Source organism: Heliconius melpomene, chromosome 14, assembly GCF_056956725.1.
Source record: "Heliconius melpomene rosina isolate 202511_hmr_F chromosome 14, ASM5695672v1, whole genome shotgun sequence".
In the NCBI taxonomy this organism is placed as follows: domain Eukaryota; kingdom Metazoa; phylum Arthropoda; class Insecta; order Lepidoptera; family Nymphalidae; genus Heliconius; species Heliconius melpomene.
In genome coordinates, this window is record NC_140402.1 from 1,656,332 (window position 1) to 1,666,126 (window position 9,795).

Genomic DNA, 9,795 nt, shown 5'->3' on the forward strand with positions numbered 1-9,795 from the left:
GAAGCGTGAAATCTAAATAAATCGATATCCACAATTAATATTTACTCAGTAATTAATAATGAGGCCAGTCGTGGCCCAGGGGCACAACTGTGTCTTTCATTCACAAAAACGCGAAGTGTTGGGGGTTCGAATCTCACTCGAGAAAATGACACCAGAGCGAAGAAATCAAAATATGAATATATATAAACGTTTCACATATGAAGTGTTTCATTTCTCCGCTCTGGTGTCGAGGCAAGCGTGGCGACCACTAGAATTCGGCGAAAACTGGGGAGCGGAGTGTTGTAACACTAAATTCCCTCTGCCTACTCTACTAGAATCAAATTTCTCTCACAACGAAGTCTTGGCTAATTTATTTTTCTTTTAGTATTAGGCCGACTCGGCTCTGAAAATGTTTGTGGGCACAGTCACTTTAAATCGGCCAAGTGCGAGTCGGGGTACTCATTTATGAGCTTCCGCTATCAACCTCAACCTAAGCTATGAATGTATCTACATGGACGTTATGACTCCAATGTTTTTATACAAACAATGCTCATAGCACTGATCGCAACAGTGGATGAGTGTGCTTTAGTATTACACACACAGCAGGATCGGCAGAGGGAACCTAAAGTTACCTCCTGATATTCCTTTTCCTACTTACCGCCAATTTTTCGAAGCATTGCGTTTTGAATGGTGGAATTCAACGGTGGGATTTATCTGAAAATATTAATAAATAATAATTATTTCCTTCGAGGAATCGAACCCGCAACCGTAGCGTTATAGCTACAACCTTGTGCCGCTGTGCCACGACGGTCTTAGTACGTTTTTAGTTCTAACTGATATCATATAACAGTTGACTCATACTTATATTTTAAAATATGTTATCGTGTCCAGATATTATGTATGTGTATATTGTAGAAACAATGATGGTTCTATAGTCACTGTTCGTCCCTATATCGAAGTGGACATTTTAGAACGACGAATTGAATTAGCTTTTAAAATTATTTGTAAAAAAATATTTATAGTGAAAATGTAAGTGTTTCTTTTTTTTTTAATTTAATAAAAAATTATAACATTTGTAATGTAATGAAAAATATATGCAGAAATAGTGATTGAATACTCCAATATTTATTTTTCAGTTTTTTTTTTTATTTTGGTAATTACTTACCTTATAAATAAGAATTTTGGTGTACGATATTCGTGCCACAGTAGAATCTTGTCTGATAAGAAAAATTAAAAAAAATAATCAAGGTACCTCAACAGTTTAGACGTAGGATTTTTTTTTCATTTCACGATTTTTATCCATACCTGTATTTCGTGTCACGCACACATACGTATGCGACGTTGCCGCTTTGACAGGTAAGTGTGTGCGTGCCTATATTATACTTTACAAATGGCGTTTTATTTTAAAACGATAATTTTATTATTTATTTTGTTTGAAAAAATGACTTTTTCATTTTTGGATTTTTTTTCTGAATTATATTAGGCTTTTATAGAGTAGTTAAAACTGTGAGTTCATTTAAAATGGTGCTGACAATTTCACCCTGTATAACGAGATTAGGCTCTATCTAATATCATATTAAAGTGCGCCCAGATGCATTAAAATGTTCTTATACATGTAATGTTTGACTTAAAAAAATATAGAAGTAATTTTATTTAATTTTTTTTTAGGAAAATCATCCTTACGTGTATTTTATTTTACGGGACCATTTTAAGTACAAAAGGAAGTTGTATAATATCAAATTTACCTAAAACGGATGTGTGCCGTGCAGACGTCACATGTACGAATACTGCTGAAGATTTACACTCGATAAACAGCAAGTGGCCATGTTTAAAACAATCGAGATCAAATGATTACTATTATCGACATTATGACACATACAGTACTAATTATCAGCTTAATTTAAAAGTTAACGATGTAGACATAAACGTTTCAGAAGATCCTTTACTTGGTATTGAAGATAAGACAAGTAATATTGTTAAATTAAGTGTAAATAGAGGTAATCTTGTTTCGTTGCCCATTCAAATTTATAATTTAAGAAATTTAAAGGAACTTAATATTGTAAATAATAATATGGAAACTATTAATTTAAAAGAACTGTCTCGTATTTCTCTACTTGAGACATTAAATTGTTCACATAATTCTATATCGCTTATTGAAGTACCACAAGTTGAAATTGAAATGAGTATTACTTTGGTAAATAAGATAGATTTAAGCTACAACGCGTTAGAACACCTTCCGGACAATTGTTTCGTAGCGTTTAGTCGTCTTAGATATTTGGACTTATCTCATAATATGATTCTAAAATTTGACATACTTACGTTTGAAGGAATGACATATTTGGAAAAGTTCTATCTTTCAAACAACAAACTAACAGAAATTGGACAAACATTAGCTAGATTTGTAAATTTAAAAGAGTTTGCTTTAGATCATAATTGTTTAACAACACTAGCAGACCAAGAATTAAGAAAATTGGTTAGTATAGAACATTTAAATCTCTCTACTAATTATATAAAAAAAATTGAAGATAGTGCATTTGTGACACTCATAAATTTAAAAGAATTAGATTTAAGTTACAATCTAATTACATCTATTCATAAGAAATTGTTTGAAAATAATGAACAATTGTCGAAATTATTATTAGCAAATAATAATATAGTAGATATCGAACGTGGTTCATTTGTATATAAAAATATTTCGCATTTTGAAATATATAATAATGATCTTAATGGAGTCATTGAAAAAGATACGTTTCAAGGAATTTACGTTGCTAGCTTAGACTTAAGTGGCGGTAAGCTAACCACTTTAGGCGAGAACGCATTTAGCTCTCTTGGTAGTAGTTTACTCTATTTGAATTTAAGCACAAATAATATTGATACTATTGCAAAAACATCATTTCAATCTTTGGAATTACTTTTAAAATTAGATTTATCGTATAATAGCTTAAATAATATTCAATTTGATACATCACAACTTAAAAGTTTGACAGATTACAGTTTGAAAAATAATAAATTGAAACAAATTACAAACGCCATGTTCAAAGAGTTGTCTTCTTTAATAAATTTAGATTTATCAGGAAATAAAATTATAGTTATAGAAAGCAATACATTTGCTGAACTCAATAAATTGGAACGTTTAATCATTCGAGATAATTTACTTAATTCTTTAGAAGCAAATACATTTAATGGACTGAGAAGCCTTATTGAGCTTGATATGGCCCATTCTGACATAGTACGGTATAAAAATGAATCGCTATCTGATGTTAACTTCATAAAACTAAACTCTTCTCACAGCAATATAGAAACAATTGAATATGATTCGTTTAAAGGTTCCGGTGGCATAAAAGGAATTGATTTTTCATTCAACATGTTAGAACAATTTCATGTTAACACATCACATCTTTCACGTCTTACTGAATTATATTTAAATAACAATAAGATAAAATACGTCACTAACAGCACCTTTCATAATCTATTGGCATTGAAAAAATTATATTTGTATTCTAATAATATTATTAGTGTAAATTCAAACGCATTTGAAAGTTTATCGCAATTGAAATTTTTATATCTGAACAATAATTATGATTTAAAATTAACCGGGCATATCCTGGACAATTTAATGTTGTCAGAAGTTTCATTTAGTAATGTAAAAGGAGATATAATATTCGCAGAGACTTTGAATACTTCAATTAAAATATTACACATGGTCGATTGTAATATAAGTGACATAAATAGAGTTTTTGTTTCCAATATTCAAAACACTTTGCAATTAGACTTAAGCTTCAATAATATAACTATATTGGACAAAGGTTCTTTAGGTGAAATGCCCTTACTCAACCGGCTTGATGTGAGTTTTAATAGAGTTTCATTTATCCAACCCGGAACATTTTTATCTACTAAAATGATTAATACATTGAATTTACAAAACAATAACTTACTGTCGTTACAATTTGGAGTACTTGACGGGCTCGACAATCTTAATACTCTTAATTTAAGTAATAATGCAATACACATTTTTGATGTAAAACTTTTGCATAGCACTCCCCGATTGTCTTACTTGTATCTTGATAATAATATTATCACTCATTTAGATTCTAATTTTTTTGTAACTTCTAGCCTTCAGCTTCTTAGCATAGGTGGAAATTTGCTGCCTTGTAATGCTTTAATAAATATAAAAAGTGAAAACAATACTTTTGCAATTCCTACTTCTGATGGTTTTCTTAAAATTACAGCAGAACATTTTGAATATAATGCAGAGAACGTTCAGGGAATTACATGTCAAAATCATTACTCGAATGAAATAAACAAAAATACGACCAAGAACGTCACTGATCTTGTAACAGTCATAAACGAACTGCGTGATTACTTTAATATGTCGAAAATAATGTTTGAAAATATAAGCGAAATTAAAATGGAAATAATTAAATATGCCATAATTTTAACAGAATTTGTGAAAACATCGAACATTCCGATGGATACGTTTCTTAAAACTTTGATTGATGCGCAGGAACAAATTTTAAAGGACTCTAATAATCGAACTACTAATATAACGGATAGTCTAAAATCAATGACATCAATTTTAAAATCAAGTAGTGACTATACATTTCTGACCAATAAATATCTAGAGGAACAAAATAAAGTATTAAACAGAACAATTGACGTTTTACATGATAAGCAGAGTGTTGTATCACAAAATTTAAATATAGCAGACAAAGGTGTAAGAGATGTAGTCGACATGAAGGTATTCTATATTATCATTGCATGTCTTATTGTTATAATTTTAATGAATTTTGTATCTTTATCCGTAAAATATATTTTTAGAAGAAGTCATATTAGTAATACACAAAGCCAAATGTTCAGGTCTAATGATTGTAGCTTGGAGATGGAATAAACTATTTTTTATTTGTTTATTATTTTATTGAATACCTTACTATCCCTTACAGAGTCTGGCCGCACATGCGGTGGATGTAGGTTCGAACTTGGAGGAATGAATCATTTTTATTTTCTTCATTTGATAAAAACGCTACATAGAGTTCGGTCATTCAATATTACTGTCTTGAATTTGGAAGGAAAGCGAAGAATAAAGTGAGACTCAGTTATGCTTGTTCCTGCTAATCGGAGAACGTAAAGCTGAAAATAACGTAGGCGTAGGTGTACTTCAAATGGGTTATCTTAAAAAAATATTAATCAATTAAAAACAAAAGAAACCCTAAGCACATCCTCTCTCCATCGCCGGAGCAGAGCTTTGTCTACTCTTCTCTTGATCCACGTGATAATTACTGTCAATGGTTGATCACCTCGCTCACTTGTACGAAAACTTTAGCCGGCACTACTCTACTCAGCACTATTCTACCTGTAGCCCCCATGGCGGATCACCCACCAAAAGTGTAATGCCGTTTCCAATTTTCTGCCAATTTTTTTTGATATTGCTTATTGAGTGGCGGAATTTAACGCCGCGCTGTCTTATTACCAGAGCGAAAAAATTAAAATAACCATCATACCGTCATCATCATCATGGTAACATCAAATCAACAACCGTTGCGTTAGCTGTCACACGCTGAGTCGCTGCACCACAATGGTTTTAGTACTTAAAAATATATTTAAATTTCATAAGAATGGGTAAGATATCTTACTAATTATCTATGATATACTTATTTTAGGGTAGTTTTAGACATGCAAAACTGAAAATAATCGATTCAGAGTTTCAACAATTCATACAAATGTATGCACCAAGATGTATATAATTTAAGAAAGTTCTGTAGCAAGCAGATCTGAAGCAGCTGCAAACTTGAGCTTATATACTAGAAGGCACCTACTTGTACCATGTGGCCCAAAATTCGTATCAATATTGAATATGTTTTAACTTACAAAATAATATATATTTCTCCTAATAAAATATATTAGCTAAAACCGGCTTCACGCTTTTTTTGGATTGGTAAATTAAATCAGCTTCACGCTGTATTCCGCAAACAGCAGTGTAAGCAGAGGAAACCTAGTGTTAAGACACTCCGTTCCCCACTTTGTGCCGAATTCTGGAGGCAATGCGTGTTGAGTGGCAAAACTCAACGCCGCGCTTTGCCATTTCATATTCGTAGGTGCTTATAATTTATTAGCGTTAAGAGGTGTCTTGCAATGGTTAACATAATTTCTATTATTATTTCCAAGAAAGTATGAAAAACTAGAAGTACTCCTTGAATTTTAATTCCCTTTGTAGTGTCGAAATACGCGTTTTTTGCAATATAGATATGGCTGTTTAGCCATATCTTTTTTCTAAGTAAATATAAAAATATGTTTCTTTTCACATCAGGAAATCATTAGGCCATACAATCGGTATAAGGTTTGAATTTTAACTCGATATCTCCAAGCTTTCCTAAGATAAATGCTCTTGACAAACAGACAGACGGATATGAGTTTTCTTAACATAAGTTAGGTCTTCGGTTTTCGCACCTTACTTATTTACTGCCAAAGTAACTACCACCCAAATTCTATACGGCCTAATAGTACTTAGCGGGGTTGGGTATAAGTGTAGAGGAACTGTTAGATGTTATAATGAAACGTAGAGGGGGAGCCGAAATCAGCCAATGATTCCTGATCACATCTTTTAGGAAAAATCTATGAACCCATAACCTTATCTAATTTAATGTGACTAGATTAGACAGACATATTTAATACAAACACACACTATGTATACAATCCGACTCTACTCCATATTAGTATTTGCAATTCATAGGGAATCCATGGGATAATTAATTCCATGTTTATATACTGAAATACGTTCGTTAAAGTTCCATTGTTAATTTAGAGGTTTTGTTTTGTACGGATTTATAACCCGCTTTTGTGTACATTCGCCCGATGATCGGCCTTTGTTAGCGCTAAATAGCCTATGTTGATGGGAAAATAATTTTGTTTTAGCGAATTAATACAAGCTACCCTGTTCTATTTGAATACAATAATTAGTTTTAAAAATTTAATCAAATCAGCTTCACGCTGCATCCCGCACACATCAGGGTAGGCAAAGGGAACCTAGTGTTGAGACACTGCGTTCGCCACTTTCTGCCGAATTTGACTCATAGCCGACGCGCTACAGTTACACCATAAAAGTTTTTAGTTTTTTATAAGTTTTTTTCTTTTACATTTACTTAAAAAATAATAATGGGACAAACCATTGTTTTTAAAGAATTTGTTTTTTGGCATTGTTCGATAGACATGTTTGTAAGAAGGTGTGATGAAAGCGAAAAATGCTTTTTTTATTTTCTGGTTTATATCTTTGCTCCACTCAACACGAACCTGAAATGTATGGCTAGTCTAGTTTAACTGATGTTATTTTTTTTTATTTTTGGAGATAATCAAATCCATTCTATATACTAACATACACTAGTACAAAAAATAGACAGTAAATATTACAAAATAAAAAAAAACGTATTTTAATACGGCTCACTGTGGCCAGGGTTGATAATGTCGTCATTCTTGATAATTTACAAAATGACTGGCACGTTTGGTTCCGCATAGTCACGGTGTCATCTTTTGGCGTTTCGCTTTTACTAAAATGGAAATTAATTAGCTTATTTTAGATTAACTTTTACGGTACAGTAGACAGAGAATCTTATGAGTTGACCTCATTTTGTATCGTCGTTTTATTTTTGAAGAGAAACTGTCTTAAACACTTGTATCAAATGACTATTTACCTTTTAACGTGAGGTTAAAAGAAAAAAAAATATTTTTGTATTTGATTTTCGAAAGCAGCGCGTCCAATCTAAAGCGCTCACTACTTGTGAAGTAGACGGAGGTTGGGCGAGGCCAGGGCTGTGGTCACACATGGGCACACACTTTGGTTGGCTTCGTGCTGCCGCCGCTCTCGGGAGACTTCTAGTCGGTGACGGTTTTTGCGGCCGAGTCAAAGGACTTCGTGAGCTCTCCTCGAGGATGCAAGAGTGTGTGGTCACTTACTCTGCACTGCAATCAACTTCGACTAGCACTTCGCCGGGGAACTTCACAAGTAGTGGAGTGGGCGCTTAATAAATGCTACGGATTTGTTATATGATAGTTTTATATGGCTAACATAAAAACTTAAATAATTATTTAAGTATTTTTCAAGTGTTAATCCGTTCTCATTAAGACGCTTTCGTTTCACACTTCTTCGCCAAATTCTGCAGACATTGGGTGGTCAATAGCAGAACTCAACGCCGGGCGTTGCCTCGTTACCAGAGCGAGGAAATAAAAAATGTTAAATATTTAATTTCCTCGTATAGGAATCGAAGCTGCACCACGCATGGCCTCATCAGTAACGGGCTTTCGTAAAAGTTTAAATAATAATTTAAGCATTTTTTAACTTACGAATAAAATACGAGCAGATTTAAACAAAAAAAAGATTGATTACAAGTTATTACTTCCAAGTCGTTACCTCTTTGTTTAGTGTTGAAATATAAATTTTCATATCAGCCACGGCCCGTTCTCGGTTTGCGATTAAAATAAAATAAAAAAACTGGTCATATCTGAGTCGGGCTCTCCCACTGAGGGTTCCGTACTAATTTTATCAAAACTGAACTGTAATATATTGACAAACTTAAGATTGCTGGCATGTATATTCATTTTGTATGAAATTAACTATGTTGTGCTGCAAGTTCTTACTTCATGACTTACTTGACTTTTGATTGCGTTGACTAAGAAACTGTTTTTTTCTTTACGCCAAGGATAGATATACGCCCTAGATTTTGATATTTGATATTAGATAATATCATTTTCATACCTCTAGGCGATCTAGAGAGAAATAGTCTTGACAAATGGGCAGATGGACAATAAAGGTTTGGTCTTTCTTTTGAGGTACGGAACCTAAAAATGTTAGAAATTTTAAATACCTAAATTCTAAATAAACAGGAATGTGATAAATTAAATGTATAACATATCCAGGATGTGTGAATGCGTATTCATATTGCATTCAAAGGAATCTATATTATAAAGCTGCAAAGTTATTTTCATTGAACTATTTTTTGTGTTAGCGATAGTCAAGTTTTTTAAACTCGCTCTACGATTAATGGGAGCAAAGTAACAATTAAATATGTTGCAAAAACGGGAGGGCTTGAGAATTTTTTTACGTGTTGCCTTAGTTTTTCAATTTTTTCACTTTCACGCTCTATCACGCATGTAGCAGGGTAAGCACAGGGACAGCCTACTGCTAAAACACTCCGCTTTAGACTTTCCGCCGAATTCTAGAGACTAGAGTGAAAAAATGAAAATATTTAATATTTCATTTCTTAAAGGAATAGAACCTACAACCCGTCGCGCTTACAGTCCCACGCTTGTGCCAATGCGCTTCTAATAGTATCATGTGTATAGAAATTTATTTTTAAAATAATAATGTTTTTAGATCGCAAAATTAATTCAGATAAGAAATTTTGTAGTTCATGAAGGGAAAGTCGCGAGCGGGTCACTAGTATATAATATAATTTCCTCATTATACAATTATAGCGTTAAAATTTCTGAAATCTCGGTCAGCCTAATTTTAAATAATCATTTTTATTTCAGCGAATTAAACTAATGGGAGGTGAAGGGTTGTTCAGCATTCGGTTTTATTCAAATAGGTCAAGTAAGTTATTTCGAAACACACTATTTTAATAACATTTTTAAATTTAAATCTATTTTTGTTGTTTTGGATTATGTAATTTAATTAAAATTATTAATGGAAATCCACTTAGGTACCTATCGCAGGGTAGGCGGGGGCAACCTAGTCATAAGAGACTGAATTACCCGCGTATTGCTGTTGAGAGGCAGAGCTGAACTCCGCTCTTCACGACGGTCTCAATAAAGCAATAATGTTGTATT

At 32.7% G+C, this 9,795-nt stretch overlaps 1 protein-coding gene across 1 annotated transcript; it reads left to right on the forward strand.

Annotated features, from left to right (window-relative positions):
- The first annotated feature begins 895 nt into the window (after positions 1 to 895).
- Positions 896 to 4,882, forward strand: LOC146531876 (uncharacterized). The gene is made up of 3 exons (XM_085197401.1): positions 896 to 1,008; positions 1,648 to 1,976; positions 4,209 to 4,882. Coding segments are annotated over exons 1-3 (990 nt in total). The 5' UTR covers positions 896 to 1,006; the 3' UTR covers positions 4,868 to 4,882.
- The last annotated feature ends 4,913 nt before the right edge of the window (positions 4,883 to 9,795 follow it).

What these genes read in the sequence shown, in the direction of transcription:
- LOC146531876 (XM_085197401.1), top strand. An exon ending in TAAATTAAGTGTAAATAGAG is followed by an intron (nt 1,977 to 4,208) that starts GTAATCTTGTTT and finishes TTAAAATTACAG; the next exon opens with CAGAACATTTTGAATATAAT.